This window comes from Mobula birostris, chromosome 2 (genome assembly GCF_030028105.1).
Source record: "Mobula birostris isolate sMobBir1 chromosome 2, sMobBir1.hap1, whole genome shotgun sequence".
Taxonomy (NCBI): Eukaryota; Metazoa; Chordata; class Chondrichthyes; order Myliobatiformes; family Myliobatidae; genus Mobula; species Mobula birostris.
This window is the reverse complement of record NC_092371.1, coordinates 184,112,427-184,129,925: the sequence shown is the minus strand read 5'-3', so window position 1 is coordinate 184,129,925 and position 17,499 is coordinate 184,112,427. Positions and strand designations below refer to the sequence as shown.

General features: G+C 41.8%; 1 protein-coding gene across 6 annotated transcripts in view; it reads right to left on the bottom strand.

Annotated features, from left to right (window-relative positions):
* Positions 1-5,212: 5,212 nt before the first annotated feature.
* The window catches only part of trappc12 (trafficking protein particle complex subunit 12), a 162,645-nt gene continuing 150,358 nt past the window's right edge, over positions 5,213-17,499 (bottom strand). For all 6 annotated transcript variants that reach the window (XM_072251157.1, XM_072251159.1, XM_072251161.1 and 3 more), the window contains one exon: positions 5,213-8,382. In XM_072251157.1, coding sequence (XP_072107258.1) covers positions 8,140-8,382 — 243 coding nt within the window. In that variant the 3' untranslated portion in view covers positions 5,213-8,139. The remainder of the gene's footprint in view (positions 8,383-17,499) is intronic.

The window sequence follows — 17,499 nt, the reverse complement described above, 5'->3', positions numbered from 1 at the left end:
TTACTAAGACAGAATTCTCTTCCAGTCTGTGTTTGGCCTCATCGTGGCAATAGAGAAGGCAATGGACAGACATGTCTTTGTGGTAATGGGAAGGTGAGTTGAAATGTGAGGACTTTAAGAGATGGATGGAAAGAAGGTGCCCAACAAAGTGATCTCCCAGTCTGTGTCACCTCCCATTAGTGTGGAGGAGGCCACACTGGGAGCACTGGATGCAATAAACAGGCCCAATGGTCTTGCAAATGAAGCACTGCCTCACCTGGGAAAGCTTTTTAGGGCCCTGAATGATGATAAAGGAGATGGTTTAGGGGCAAGTCTAGCACTTGTCCTGCTTGCAGGGGTAAGTGCCAGGAGGGATGCGTAGACAAGGAAGTCGAGAAAGAAATCCCTATGGAAAGTGGAGAGTGGATGGGAAGAAAATATTTACCTGGTGGTGGCATTCTGTTGGAGATGGCAGAAGCTGTGGAGGATGATGTGTGGGATAGTATGTGAAGACAAGGGGAGCTCTATATGACCAAAAGACATAGGGGCAGTATTAGGCCATTTGGTTTTTCAAATCTGCTTGCCATTCAGTCATGGCTGATTTATTATCCCATCCAACTGCATCTCCTGCCTTCTCCTTGTAACTTTTGATGTGCTGACTAATCAATAACCTATCAACCTTCACTGTAAATAAAATCAATGTCTTGGCCTCTACAGCTGTCTATGGCGATGAATTCCAAATGACTCCTTATCTCTATTCTAAAGGGATGTCTTTGTATTCTGAGGATATGTCTTCTGGTCCTAGACTCCCCCACAACTGGAAACATCCTCTCCATGTCTGCTGTATCTAGGCCTTTCAATATTTGAAACGTAGAAACATAGAAAATAGGTGCAGGAGTAGGCCATTCAGCCCTTCGAGCCTGCACCGCCATTCAGTATGATCATGGCTGATCATCCAACTCAGAACCCTGTACCTGCCTTCTCTCCATACCCTCTGATCCCTTTAGCCACAAGGACCATATCTAACTCCCTCTTAAATATAGCCAATGAACTGGTCTCAACTGTTTCCTGTGGCAGAGAATTCCACAGATTCACCACTCTCTGTGTGAAGAAGTTTTTCCTCATCTCGGTCCTAAAAGGCTTCCCCTTTACCTTTAAACTGTAACCCCTCATTCTGGACTTCCCCAACATCGGGAGCAATCTTCCTACATCTAGCCTGTCCAATCCCTTTAGAATTTTATACGTTTCAATAAGATCCCCCCTCAATCTTCTAAATTCCAGAGACTATAAGCCTAGCCGATCCAGTCTTTCATCATATGAAAGTCCTGCCATCCCAGGAATCAATCTGGTGAACCTTCTTTGTACTCCTTCTATGGCAAGAATGTCTTTCCTCAGATTAGGGGACCAAAACTGCACACAGTACTCCAGGTATGGTCTCACCAAGGCCTTGTACAACTGCAGTAGTACCTCCCTGCTCCTGTACTCAAATCCTCTTGCTATGAATGCCAGCATACCATTCGCCTTTTTCACCGCCTGCTGTACCTGCATGCCCACTTTCAATGACTGGTGTATAATGACACCCAGGTCTCGTTGCACCTCCTCTTTTCCTAATCGGCCACCATTCAGATAATAATCTGTTTTCCTGTTCTTGCCACCAAAATGGATAACCTCACATTTATCCACATTAAATTGCATCTACCATGAATTTGCCCACTCACCTAACCTATCCAAGTCACCCTGCATCCTCTTAGCATCCTCCTCACAGCTAACACTGCCACCCAGCTTTGTGTCATCAGCAAACTGTTTTGAGTTTGCAAATTTGTTGAGTTGCTGCATTTAATTCTCTCGTCAAAGTCATTAATATATATTTGTTAGGTTTCAATGAGACCACCTCCCCCCACTCCCACCATTCTTCTAAAATTCAGCAAGTACAGGCCCAGGGGATAAAACTCTCCTCATATGTTAATCCTTTCATTCAGGGAATCCTGTACTAGGACTCCCATTTCCCTGTGCTCCTTCATTTTCTAAATTCCCTGTTGTGTTGGGGAGGGGGTTGGGAATGGGTTGAGGGCAGTGCAGGAAATGGAGGAGTTATGGGTGGGGACAGCACTGATAATGGTGGAATTAAAACCCATTTTCTGAAAAAAGAGAAGACATCTTGGTATTCTTGAATGGAAAGCATCATTCTGACAATAGATGTGGCGAAGGTGGAGAAACTGAGAGAAGGGAATAATATTCTTACAAGTGACCAAATGGGAAGAGGTATAGTCAAAATAACTGTGGGAGTCAGCGGGTTTGTAAAAGATGTTGGTAGATAATCTGTCACTGGAGATGGAGACTTTGAGAGCTCAAGAAAGAAGAGACAGGTATTGGGGATGGACCAAGTAAATCTGAAGCAGGGTGAAAATTGGAGGCAACATTGATGAAATTGATGAGTTCCACATGGGTGCAGGAAGCAGCACCCCTGTGTAGGCTTGAAACATGGATTGCTCCACTTAGCTACGAAAAGGCAGGCAAAGCTGAGTCCCATGTTAATACCCATGACTACATCTTTAGTTTGGAGAAAGTGGGAGGAGCCAAAAGAGAATTTGTTGAGAATAAGTACTGGTTCTGTCAGTTGGAGGAGAGTGACATTGGAAGGGATCTTGTTAAGAAAGAAGCAGAGAGCCTTATGGGCTTTCTGATGGGGATTGAAGTATACAAAGACTAGATGTCCATAGTGAAAATAAGGTGATCAGAGTCAGAGTGCTGAAAGTTGGTGAAGCGATTAAGAGCATATGAAGTGTCATGGGTGTAGGTGGGAAGAGCCTGAACCAAGGGGGACAAAATAGCATTCTGATATGCAGATATGAGTTCAGTGGGGTAGGAGCAGCCAGAAACAATGGGGCATTTGGGTTTGTGGTTCTTGGGTAGGAGCTCATTTCAGTGACCCTCTCACTCCTTCTCTTCCCCTCGCTGACCTCATTATCTATCCATCACCTCCTTCTGGTCCCCTCCTTATATTTATTCAATCGTACATTATCCTCTCATATCAGATTACTTCTTCTTTAGCTTTTTGCCTCTCCACCCTTTATTGCCTCCTATCTTCTCATGTAGTTCCCTTTCAACCCTCCTTCCCCACCCACGTACCTTACCCCTCTCACCTGGACTCCCCTATTTACTGCTAGCCTGTGCTTCTCTCTTGTCCCCAACCTTTTTATTCTGGCTTCTGCCTCTTCCCAGTCCAGATGAAGGGTCTCAGCCAAAAATGTCGACTGTTCATTTTCCCTCATAGATGGTACCTGACCTGTTGAACTCTTCCAGCATCTTGTGTCTGTTGCTCAAGATTTCCAGCATCTGCAGAACGTTTTGTGTGTCTGAGTACATGGAACGAGGTGTCAGAGGAAGTGGTTGAGGCAGGTGCAATGGTATAATTTAAGAAGCACTTGGACAGGTACATTGAGGGATGAGGCTTGGAGCGATATGGGCCAAGTGCAGGGATTGGGACTAGCTGAGTGAACAATGCATTTGGCTCCAACAAAGTTTGGCTTATTTTATAAGGGATAATAAATTTGAAAATTGAGAGCTGGTGGCTTGAAGTGAAGAAGATTGCTGTTTCTTTGTGTGGTCAGTAGATGCCAGCACTCTGCTTTAAAAAGATGAACATCACACCAAACGTTGATGGCTTGTCAAACATTACGGTGCTTTCTTCAATGCTCTTTGTAAAAAGATTTATTTTGGCTGTTCTGAATTGGGGGAAAATAAGGTAATTGTTTTGAAAGGAAATATTTATAATAAAGGACACCTTTTTTACTGAAATGCTGCCTGTATGTTCATGTGTTTCACAAAATAAGAAGAAAATATAATGATAAAAAATTCCCAGAAGGGCCTGAATTACAGATTCACTAACACTTGAGCTGGCCTCTCCTCACTGGATCTGCATGGTTCTTAGGTGGACTTACGCACTACCGTGCTTCAAACTCCCTTCTGGGAAATGAAAAAGATGAGCTACTCTCCAGCCACACAACAACATCCTGCTGTCAGCACAATGTCAAAAGTGATTAATTCAGATTTTTGTACTCCTTACTGAGAAGACAATAATCCTGGGAAATTACTTTTTTTACACTCTATGCATTAGGAAGACTGTCATTAATAAATAAAATGTCTTTTTCGTTAAAGTGGCATTAGTTGGTACATTAGTGGCATTTGTTTTAGCTTAGATCCTTTTTCTGGGAACACATTCACTTGGATGAAGAGATTCACTACGTTCTTGATGGCTGTGGGTACTTTGATGTGTGAGATAAAGATGTCAAATAGATCAGAATTGCCACAGTAAAGGGAGGCATGATAACCCATCATGCAGGGATCTATCATCAATTCTCACTGGATGAAAATGGAAATTCTAACAGCATCTTTTGGGTTTATTGATCACTGCAGAGGTAAAGCAGGTGATGCAAATGCATTGATGGTGGGGAGTATTTCACAGGTCACATGTTACACTGGTATGCAACAGCTTTCTCACAAAAGAATCAAATGACCCACTTGTAAGTTTTCCCCATGAAACCGGTCTCCCCTATGGCCTGTAATTCTCATCTAAATATCTTTATGGATGCCCAATATCTTAAGGAGAGGGGAGCTGCAAAACGGGAGCATGATTTTACCATATGCAAGAGTGGAAAGACATGCATTTATTTTAGACACACCAAATCCATCTTGTCTAGTTTTACACAGTGTATTGAAACATACTTTTCTTTGCACCTACAAATATGGGAAACAAATTGGTGCTCCAAATTAGGACTCCACCACAGATAATTGCCAGCACTGTGGTTTTACATGACGCTGATATTGTTAGATGGTACACCCAAAACTGGAAACTCTTAATGATACCTTCGTCATCCATCCCTCCTGATTGATTAGGACAGTGGAAACGTGATTGGATGAGGACTAATCGATCAGGAGGGACAGATAATGAAGATATAAATACCACCGGACTAGACATGCCCAGGCATCAACCCTGATGAAGGTAGCAGTTATCAAAATGTCGGTTAAAATCCACACCTGTATGCAGATGGAAGTCTGAGAAGAGGTTATTCGTCATATACACCAGGAAAGCACGAGATCCTTTCTCTGTTATTTGGTCGACATGTAACTTAGTGGTGGCTGACCAAGACTGGAACCTCAAAGTACACACAGAAATTTTTTTTTAATCCTTTTGGAAATTGTTTAATAAGGAATAGATAATTTAAGACAGAGTTGAGGCTTTTTTTTCTTACAGCATATTGTGCATCATGGGCAATGGAAGCAGAGTCTTTAGAATTTTTAAAGTAAGGGTAGATAGATACTTGATTAAAGAATGAAATTTACAGAGAATGTAGAGTTACAATCAGATTAGTCTTAATTTGTATGTTCATATGTGTGTTTGTTACCTCTTAAGGCCTTAATCATGTGCTCTTAAAATCCATCGTTTTCTTACTTTCCCTAGTTCTGATGAAAGATCATTGACTTGAAACATTTGCTGTTTCTCTTATTTGCAGATGTTGACTGTACCTGCTGAGTATTTCTAGCATTTTATTTTGTTTTTCTTTTAACCAGTCAATTGTTTCCACACTACTTAAGATGTTAACATTGTAACTGAAAATGGATTTCCAACTTATACAACCAGATTGTATGGTAACTGGAGGTTTTATATTGCAGAAGTATATGGAAACCATGAGGCTGTCAGAAAGCTTGTTTGAACACTTTACAACCCAGCGGATGAAATGGAAGCTTGCCGAATTATGTTCAATTTCTTAACCAAGCAGCAAAAAATTCTACAAGTTTCAGTTAACTCTGCATTTTCAAGTTATGTCTTTCAAATTAGTTTTAATTTAATAAAGGGAAAGTAGCATCACTAAGATTAGAGTGCCATTACAGAAACTTTAATATATTCAACAATTACCTTAGAAAATCATTCATTATCTGTTGAAGAAAATATATTTATCTTGCAGTTCACTTCTGTTTAACTAAAATTTTATAGTGTCAAATTTTAATGCCGTCTGTTCCTCATGTATTAATTTACCATGTTCAGGAAATATGCATCCTCTTTCTAATCCTAAAATTTGTGCTGTAAATAAACCTTTTTAAACTACTCCTTAATCAAGGATACTTGTTCTAAATGTTCAACTGAAAACTTTATAATTTTATTCAGGGATTTGTAAGGATTTATTGAATTTTAAGGTGCAGCTGATCTGGTTCATTCTAGTTGATGTAACACAATAGATGAAGCTTCTAAAATAGAAATTTTACATACTAATACTCAAATAGTAACAAATGGGTGAAGCTTTTATATCATCAAAATTTTCATTGTCTTACTAAAATTTGATATCAGTTACAGGTTTATATAAAATGCAATCAAAATCTGTTACATGCTGTAGTTTACAAATATTCTGATTCTTTCTCATTCTTCTAAAGAATAATATTTGTATTTCTTGTGCAGAAAAATATTCTTAGGATGTTTGGATGTGAAAATTCTCTTGTCCTACTGTGTTTTAGTCCAGTTTCTTTCCTTCTGCTTTCAGCAGTACAGTTCAGGACGTTACTTAGCACACGTGTGACTGTCATGCAAATGATGAGGTCTACTCCCACTAGTATTTCATTTCTACTTTAGCATGTTATTCAGTACCATTCCTGGGTTTTTATAATCTCAATCTGAATGACACAGAGAAAGCTAGTCTCCATTTTTCTGAAGGGAGTGATTGGACTTATTTCATATTGATTAACTATAATCTAATTAATCAGAGTTCAATCTGATTGGCCTAGATTTTTTTTTCTAGTTCATGTACCGATGGTGTCAATTATTGAATTTCCAGATCTTACTGAAAACTTGATTGAGAAATACCAAGAAACCACTGTTGGTCCTGGAAATCTAGAAATAAGCAGAATATGCTGGGAATACTTGCATCAATTACAGCTTCTGCACCAATCATTTTTTCACCATAACTAGAAAGAGTTAGAATTAAAATTAATATTTTTGCTTTCTTTTAAAGATACTTTATGTGTAACAAGCTGCTGCAGTAAACTATTTTAGTTAATTTCATTTTACATTATCCACGCAGCTAACAGCAACATACAAAATAAAAGACCTAATGTGAAATTGAAATTCCTAAACAATTTCTATATTGTTGAATGCATTTCAATTTCTCACTATGCTGAGAGTTCTAGATGTTCTCAAGATACCAGATAAACTATCCCTTTAAATAGAAAATGCTGTTACAAGCCTGAGATGTTAACTCTTTTTCTCTTTCCACCGTCGTTGCTGATCTGTTAATAATACTGTCATTTTCTGTTTCTATTTCAGATTTCCAATATCTGCCGTTCAATGTTGGCTGGAACAATGGAGTAATATTTAATAAATTCAGAGTGTAACAGCAAGCAGTCATGTATATTTATAACAGGAAATGACAGACAGAGTCTCTATGGAAAGATGAAACTTTGCATACCTGATGGTCAGCTGCAGAGCATATGTAGAAAATAAGCTAGCAACTTGTGCCATGTATCCTGCTGTTGTTTGTGGCATGTGTAAACCTATCCCCTAAACACGGTGATGCTTCACAGCTCCTTGACCTAATACAATTTTGACCTCCAATCTTAACTGTGTGGAGTTTGCACATTTTTCGTTGACAGAATGGGTGTCATACAGTGCTATGCTTTCTTCAAACAGCATAAAGCTATATAGATTGGTGGGTTAACTGTCCCTGGTGTATTGCTGAATAGTGGAATGTGGAGAGAATAAACTGGGATTTGTGTTGATGGATGCTTAATGGGCAGTGGGGGAAAAAAGGCCTGCTTCTATGCTACATTATTCTAGTTTGCCTGTAAGCTTATTTCTGCTGCTTGAGTCTAATGTACTTTGGAATAAATAAATTCCATGTGATTATATGGGTTTATTTAAAATCACAAAACAGGAATCACATTATCTAACAGCTCTGGCCAGGTTGCATGAACCAGCAGGAGCAAAAAAAAATTACAATCAGTTGGGTTAATTGAAATTCATACTGTTCCCTTATCCCTAACAGAAGCAAGTTGTGAAAGGAAAAACAAATTATTTACTCCAAATATAGACACATTAAAGTTCAGTAAAATATTTACATATTTACATATTAAGTTACAATAATAATTACAAACAGGAGAACATGGATGGTTTCACAGTAGTTTTAGACACTGAATATTAAAGCTGTCTCCTTCACGACAGGCTACTGACTCCAGCAAGCTCTGTTTCTTCTGCATGCTGCGAGATGATTCAAGCTCATACATAGTGGTCAGGTTAAACAGAACACTTTCGTGCAGGTAGTGTTTTGGATCTTGCTGTACGAGTCCTTCCAGCTGCTTGAGGGAGTCTTTCAGTTTGCCCAAGTATAGTAAGCACACCGCAGCATTGTTATTTGCCTAAATTGGAGGGAGCATATTAGTTGATACATTTTAAATACCAAATACATATGTAGCCGTGTGCCTAAGCTGTCAAATAGCTGCCAAAATCAAAGGGCCAGTAGCTTGCTAGTAAATGCTGGTGGTTCTGAACAGAATTGCTGGCATTTCCTTAGTTTTTAATTATTTTTACATGCTTTAAAGTCAGAGACACTTAAAATCTATTACAAATCCAAGATGGAGCTTCCTGAGGGCACAATTGGAGGCCCTGCTTCTGCTCAAGCAATGCCCTTTGAATCCAGCTCAATACAAGTCAATAAGACAGAGTCTCTACATCCAAAGCGGCTATGTGTGAGAATGGGGGGACCTTGGGCTCTGAATACAGTCCAATTATATTTGATGTTTAGTTGCACAATGCTTCCAAAAAAAAACTACTTCAAAAACCTGAAGGTTTTCATTTAAACACAATCATGCCTTGCTTGAGAAATCTGTAGTCTGTTATCTGCAGCAATGTAACAGAGCTTTACTGTCAGCTTCATTGTGTACTGCAGTGTTTACAATGTAGCCTCTACAGTGGAGAAACCAAATACAAATCAGGTGTTTGCTTTGCATAGCACGTGTTCTGTCTGCAGTAGGAACCCTGACCTTAATTACTGGAAGTTAGAGAAATTAGCAGCCTCCTCTACTTTGGTCTGACTGATGTAGAGGAGGCCGCACTGGATACAAAAGAGACCATGACAGACTTGATTTACCTAGGACAATTTGAAGCCCTGAATGGTGGTGAGGACAGGGGCAGATGTAGCACTTGTTATGCTTGCAGGGATAAGTGCCAGGAGGGAAATTAATGGCAAGGGATAAGGGAACAAGTTGTCATGTAGAAACTGAGCTCTACAGAAAGCGGAGAGTGAGGGAAGCCAAAGATGTGCTTAGCGGTAGGATCCTGTTATTGATGGTAGAAGTTATAGAGAATGATGTGCTGGATACGGAGATTCGACAAGGGGAACCCTATCCCTGTTTATAGCAGCGGATGGCTTAAGTGAGTGCAGATGTTCGGGAAATAGAGGAGATGCAGGTGAAGGCAGCAACGATGGTGGTGGAAGGGAAGCTGTCTTCTTTGAAAGAGGATGATATCTCAGGTGTTCTAGAATGGAAAACCTCATCCTGAGAACAGATGCAGCAGAGTTGGAGAAACTGAGAAAAGGGAACAGCATGTTTACAAGTGACAGGATGAAAAGCGGTATAGTCGTTAACCATAAAGTTAGTAGTTTTGTAAAAGATATCAAAAGATAATCTGTCTTCATCTCTGGAAAGAGAGGGATCGAGAAAGGGGAGAGAGGTATCAGAGATGAACCAAGTAAATTTAAGGGCAAGGTGGAAGTCGGTTGCAAAGTGCCGTCCTTTTTACCTATCGTTGAAGATTTCCGGGATCATTTTAGTAGCAGAATACATTCCACCTCAGGCCAATGTCAATCAGGCTTTAGATGATCTGAGTAATGGGATCAACAGGCATGAAACAGTGCACCCTAATGCCTTCACCATTGTTTTGGGGGATTTTAACCAGGCCAGTCTGGAAAAAAATCACTATGCAATTACCTTCAATAGATCACTTGCAATACTAGGGGGAAAAAAAACACACTGGACCATTATTACATCACCATCAAGAATGCCTACCGTGCTAAATCAAAAATTTAATGCTGTGCCTTTTCTTAAATTTCTAAGCTTGCTGAATATTCACAATTACCTTCAATTTTCAGTTTGTTGTGATAGATCTTTGCTTGTTTTATGTTAAGTGGATATGTTCACTCCAAAACTGATGAATCCACTCTTTCAATACACTATTGTGATCTTCAATTTTCACTTTATGCAGTTTTTTCTATTGTTCATTAACTTCTCTTCATTACATTTGTGAAGGTCACTTCTCAGAACTGTCCGTGATGCACAGAGCCCTGCGCATTGCCTGGGAACCTTCCCAATGCTTTGTGGAATTTCCCATTTCTGACGTTATGTCAATACTCAAAAAAATTTTGGATTTAACAAGTTTTCAGATTTTGGAATTTCAGATAAGGGATACTCAACCAGTATATGTATCAGAACTTGCTACTCTTGACATCATATTCACTTGTTTTTTAAATTCTGAACATAGTGTCTGGTCTGCTGGGCAAGTCCTGGAATCTCACCATTTATAACACATTACAAAGATAAAGAAGATTATTTGCTGCCATCAAATCATTTGTACTCACTGCAGCAGATATATTCCTCTTGTTTTATATATCTCTTTCCCCCTTTCTCTGACTGAAAACACTGACTTGTTTCTTCCAGACCCAAACTACTTCACCTTTCATAAATGGTACATGACTGCTGACGGTTAATAAATTATGGGGACTTTAGGGAAAATAATCATATCATGATTTGAAGTGATTTAATTCCATATGAAACCAAGGCCTTAAATCTAAAAAAATCATACAAAGAAAGTATGAAGTGTGAATTGTCTATGGTAGACAGAGAAGCAACATAAAAAATTGCGATAGTAAACAATGGCTAACAGAAAGAATACATAATTTACAGCAAATAAATGTCCTTCAAAAGGCATAAAATTGTAACAGAAAGTGGCTGAAGTTCAACATTGTATTAGATTAAAAAAAAAATGCCAAGAAAGGGAAAATTCAGAGGATTGGGAAGGTTTCAGATTTTAAAGGCAGATTAAGAAATTGATATGGAACTTGTAGCAAGAAATCTAAGAGATTTGAAAGCATCAATAGGTACTCTAGATGAAAAGCCAATATGGGTCCCTTATAGACAAATGTACGAAGGAGGAATTGAATAAGGAAAAGACAAGTTTACTATGTTCATGGAAGATACAGCATCTAAAAAAGTATTCACCCCTCTTTGGAAGTTTTCATGTTTTATTGTTTTGCAACATTGAATCACACTGGATTTAATTTAGCTTTCTTGACACTGATCAACAGAAAAAGACACTTTCGTGTCAAAGTGAAAACAGATCTCTACAAAGTGATCTAAATTAGTTACAAATATAAAATACAAAATTATTGATTGCAGAAGTATTCACACCCCTTTAATATGACACACCAAATCAACACTGGTGCAGCCAGATGGTTTTAGAAATCACATAATTAGTTAAATGGAGATCCAATTTTGGAGACCTGTGTGCAGTTATGGTGTTTCAATTGATTCCGGTAAAAATACACCTGTATCTGGAAGGTCCAGCTGCTGGTGAGTCAGTATCCTGGCAAAAGCTACACCATGAAAACAAACGAACACTCCAAGCAACACCGCAAAAAAGTTATTGAAAAGCACAGAAGATGGATACAAGAAAATTTCCAAGTCACTGAATATCCCTTGGAGTACAGTGAAATCAATTATCAAGAAATGGAAAGAATATAGAAACATAGAAAATAGGTGCAGGAGTAGGCCATTCGGCCCTTCGAGCCTGCACCGCCATTTATTATGATCATGGCTGATCATCCAACTCAGAACCCCGCCCCAGCCTTCCCTCCATACCCCCTGATCCCCGTAGCCACAAGGGCCATATCTAACATATGGAGATGAACATACAGGGTATGTGGAAGACACTAGCAGTGTACCAGAGGTCTGTGAGTACCAAATGCATTACAAAGGAAAAAGTGCTAAGCAAACTCAAAGGTCTCAAGGTGGATAAGTCACCTGGACCAGATGGCCTACCTCCCAGAGTCCTGACAGAGGTTGCTGAAGAGCTGATGGATGCATTGGTTATGAACTTTCAAGAATCACTTGATTCTGGCATGGTCCCAGAGAACTGGGAGATGGTAAATGTTACTGCACTCTTTAAGAAGGGAGGAAGGCAAAAGAAAGGAAATTATAGGCCAGTCAGCCTAACCTCAGTGGCTGGGAAAGTGTTGGAATCGATTATTTCGGATGAGGTTTCAAGGTACTAACAGACTAATGATAAAATAAGTCAAAATCAGCATGGTTTCTGTAAAGGAACAAGCAGCGTGGGCAAAGAAGAGGCAGCGGATGTCACTTACTTAGACTTTCAGAAGGCATTTGATAAGGTGTTACACATGAGCCTGCTTAACAAGATGAAATCCTATGGCATTACGGGAAAGACACAGACATGAATAGCAGAATGGCTGACAGGCAGGAGGCAGTGCGCGGTGTCATGTGTGACACCAAGCAGAGGTACCGGACGGATGATGCTAATGAGAGAGATAAGAAAGACAGTGGAGAAACATCCAAAATGCTAATAAGACAGAAGAGAGGGATTAACGGGAAAGAAACACAATTCAGATATTGACAGACCGGTTGTTTTGAACCAGAGCTGTTTGAAGTTTAATGGACAGGTGATACCCCAGCAGGGGGATAAAAGGAGCAGGTTTGCTAAGGCACGAGACACACCACGAGACCCTGGAAAGAGCAGTGTGCCCCCACAAGTTGGTGGGAGTTTGGAGGACTGGTTCGCGGGAACCGACCAGAGGCTCACAGGGTGTAAAGGTATGATCGGTGGGAACCTGGGGTGTGTGTCCGCCCTTGCCTGGGTGCTGGGTTCACCATGGAAGAACGATCGTATCCGGAACGGAGGGGTCACAGTTGGTGACCACAGCAGGATTAGAAGACATCAAAATCATTAATATATATTGTAAACAGCTGTGGTCCCAGCACTGAACCCTGCGGTACACCACTGGTCACCGCCTGCCATTCCGAAAGGGACCCGTTAATCGCTACTCTTTGTTTTCTGTCAGCCAGCCAATTTTCAATCCATGTCAGTACTCTGCCCCCTATACCATGTGCCCTAATTTTGCCCACTAATCTCTTATGTGGCTTTCTGAAAGTCCAGGTACACTACATCCACTGGCTCTCCCTTGTCCATTTTCATAGTTACATCCTCAAAAAATTCCAGAAGATTAGTCAAGCACGATTTCCGCTTCATAAATCCATGCTGACTCGGCATGGTATATGGTTATATATATGATTTAGATGAGGGAATTAAAAGTAATATTAGCAAATTTGCCAATGACACAAAGCTGGGTGGCAGTGTGAAATGTGAGGAGGATGTTATGAGAATGCAGGGTGACTTGGACAGGCTGGGTGAGTGGGCAGATGCAGTTTAATGTGGATAAATGTGAGGTTATTCACTTTGGTGGTAAGAATGGGAAGGCAGATTATTATCTAAATGGAGTCAAGTTAGGAAAAGGGGAAGTACAATTGATCTAGGTGTTCTTGTACATCAGTCACTGAAAGCAAGCATGCAAGTACAGCAGGCAGTGAAGAAAGCTAATGGCATGCTGGCCTTCATAACAAGGGGAATTGAGTATAAGAGCAAAGAGGTCCTTCTGCAGCTGTACAGGGCCCTGGTGAGACCACACCTGGAGTACTGTGTGCAGTTTTGGTCTCCAAATTTGAGGAAGGACATTCTTGCTATTGAGGGAGTGCAGCGTAGGTTCACAAGGTTAATTCCTGGCATGGCGGGACTGTCATATGTTGAAAGATTGGAGCAACTGGGCTTGTATACTCTGGAATTTAGAAGGCTGAGAAGGGATCTTATTGAAACATATAAGATTATTAAGGGATTGGACATGCTGAAGGCAGGAAGCATGTTCCCGCTGATGAGTGAGTCCAGAACCAGAGGCCACAGTTTAAGAATAAGGGGTAGGCCATTTAGAACAGAGTTGAGGAAAAACTTTTTCACCCAGAGTGGTGGATATATGGAATGCTCTGCCCCAGAAGGCTGTGGAGGCCAACTCTCTGGATGCTTTCAAGAAAGAGATGGATGGAGATCTTAAAGATAATGGAATCAATGGTTATGGGGGATAAGGCGGGAACTGGATACTGATTGTGGATGATCAGCCATGATCACAGTGAATGTTGGTGCTGGCTCGAAGGGCCGAATGGCCTACTCCTGCACCTATTGTCTATTGTCTATTATCATGCACACAGCACACTGAATCAGCCTAGTGGTCACCTCTTCACCACTTCTCTCCCTCTCCAACTGTGGCGTAGTCTCCTCTCTCAGCCTCCTAGCCGAAGACCCTCGAGCCAAAAACTTGCACTTTTCTCACAAGGCACTTCCCTCGACAAGGCTGCTCCTCGACGGGACACTCCCTTAGAGCAAACCTTGCTTATGTTAGCTCATAATTTGAGTAACTAGCTTCACCTGCCGCGCCTCCTCCGACCTGGAAGGCCAAAGCTACACAGGAATGGCTTAAAAACAACAAAGCTAATGTCCTGGACTGGACTAGTCAGACAAGGACAAGATCCAAACACAATTCTCCACCAACACACGCAGATTATGGCAAGGTCTGGCAAAGCTAAGGGCAGTGGTGCTGCCAACATTGCTGCCTCTCTCCTAGATGTGCTAAATGTTTTTTTTTTACGCTCAGTTCGATGTCGCCAACACTGAGCCCCTGAGGAGAGTTGCCAGAGCGAGGTTGTCATGTGGTCTGTACATAGAGGCTGTGTGGTGAAAAAAGCACAACAGCTCCTTTATCACCTCAGACAGTTGAAGAAGTTGGGCATGAATCCCCAAATCATAAGGATTTTTGACATGGGCACAATTGAGAGTATCGTGACTGGCTGCATCACTGCCTGGTGTGGGAACTGTAATTCCCTCAATTGCAGGACTCTGCAGAGAGTGGTGCAGACAGGCCAGCACATTTGTAAACGTGAACTTCCCACTATTCAGGACACTTACAGAGCCAGGCGCATAAAAAGGGCCCGAAGGATCTTTGGGGACCTGAGTTACTCCAACCACAAACTTTTCCAGCTGCAACCATCTGGGAAACGGTACTGCAGTATTAAAGCTAGGACTAACAGGCTCCGGTTCAGCTTCTTCCACCAGGTTGTCAGACTGATTAATTCACGATGATACAATTGTATTTCTATGCTATATTGACTGTGCTGTTGTACATACTATTTATTACAAATTACCATAAATTGCACATTGTACACTTAGACGGAGATGTAAAGATTTTTACTCCTCTTGCATGTGAAAGATGCAAGAAATGAAGTTAACGCAATTCAATTCTTATGCAATTATTTTGTGTTTTATATTTGTAATTCATTTACATCACTTCGTAGGGATCCGTTCTCACTTTGACACGAGTCTTTTTCTGTTGATCAGTAAAACGGATCAGAGAATCGGAGCGGGAGTGCAGAGGAAGCCATTTTTGAATTTTTCGGCTTTTTTCCCATCGGCGTTCACAGAGGTGGGACTGCGCAGGCGTGTGGCGTCGGGCATTGAAGCGCGGAAGATTAAAAAGGAACAGAGCCTCAAACAGTGGGCAGCGTAGTTTGCGGGCGGCGGAGTGAGCTGGGAGCAGAGTGAAGGCTTAAGGGCTTCGGCTCAACGGGCTTAGGCGGAAACGGGCAAGGCGAGGAAGGTTTGGTATTCATTTTTTGTTGTTATTTGAGGAGAGGGGCAGTATGAGTGTGAGGGCAGTTTGTTGTTCTCGGTGCCGGATGTGGGAGGTCCTGGAGTCTCCAAGCCTCCCGGACGTCCACATCTGTGCCAGGTGCACCGAGATGCAGCTCCTAAGGGACTGCGTTAGGGAACTGGAGCTGCAACTCGATGACCTTCGTCTGGTCAGGAAGAGTGAGGAGTTGATAGAGAGGAGTTACAGGCAGGTGGTCACACCGGGGCCACGGGAGGCAGACAAGTGGGTCACGGTTAGGGGGGGGAAGGGGAAGAGTCAGGTAATAGAGAGTACCCCAGTGGCTGTGCCCCTTGACAATAGGTACTCCTGTTTGAGTACTGTTGGGGAGGACAGCTTACCTGGGGGAAGCGACAGTGGCCGTGCCTCCGGCACAGAGTCCGGTCCTGTAGCTCAGAAGGGTAGGGAAAGGAAGAGGAGCGCAGTTGTAACAGGGGACTCGATAGTAAGGGGGTCAGATAGGCGAGTCTGAGGATGCAGTCCAGAGACCCAGATGGTAGTTTGCCTCCCTGGTGCCAGGGTCCGGGATATTTCTGATCGCGTCCAAGATATCCTGAAGTGGGAGGGTGAGAAGCCAGAGGTTGTGGTACATATAGATACCAATGACATAGGTAGGAAAAGGGAAGAGGTCCTGAAAGGAGAATATAGGGAGTTAGGAAGGGAGTTGAGAAAAAGGACTGCAAAGATAGTAATCTCGGGATTACTGCCTGTGCCACGCGACAGTGAGAGTAGGAATGCGATGAGGTGGAGGATAAATGGGTGGCTGAGGGATTGGAGCAGGGGGCAGGGATTCAAGTTTTTGGATCATTGGGACCACTTTTGGCGCAGGTGTGACCTGTACAAAAAGGACAGGTTACACTTGAATCCTAGGGGGACCAATATCTTGGTGGGGAGATCTGCGAGGGCTACTGAGGTGACTTTAAACTAGAATGGTTGGGGGGTGGGAATCAAATTAAAGAGACTAGGAGAGAGGAGGTTAGTTCACAATAGGGGGATGGGAACAAGTGCAGAGAGACAGAGGGGTGTAAAATGAGGGTAGAAGCAAAAAGTAGTAAGGTGAAAAGAAAAAGTGGCAGGCCGGCAAATCCAGGGCAAAAATCAAAACGGGCCACTTTTCAACATAATTGTATAAGGGCTAAGAGTGTTGTAAAAGCGAGCCTGAAGGCTTTGTGTGTCAATGCAAGGAGCATTCGTAACAAGGTGGATGAATTAAAAGTGCAGATTGTTATTAATGAATATGATATAGTTGGAGCAACACACATTAAAGTTGCTGGTGAACACAGCAGGCCAGGCAGCATCTCTAGGAAGAGGTACAGTTGACGTTTCAGGCCGAGACCCTTCGTCCTGACGAAGGGTCTCGGCCTGAAACGTCGACTGTACCTCTTTCTAGAGCTGCTGACTGGCCTGCTGCGTTCATCAGCAACTTAGATGTGTGTTGCTTGAATTTCCAGCATCTGCAGAATTCCTGTTGTTTGCGGTGACATAGTTGGGATCACAGAGACATGGCTCCAGGGTGACCAAGGATGGGAGCTCAACATTCAGGGATATTCAATAATCAGGAGGGATAGACATGAAAGAAAAGAAGGTGGGGTAGCATTGCTGGTTAGAGAGGAGATTAACGCAATAGAAAGGAAGGACATTAGTCGGGAGGATGTGGAATCAATATGGGTAGAGCTGCATAACACTGAGGGGCAGAAAACGCTGGTGGGAGTTG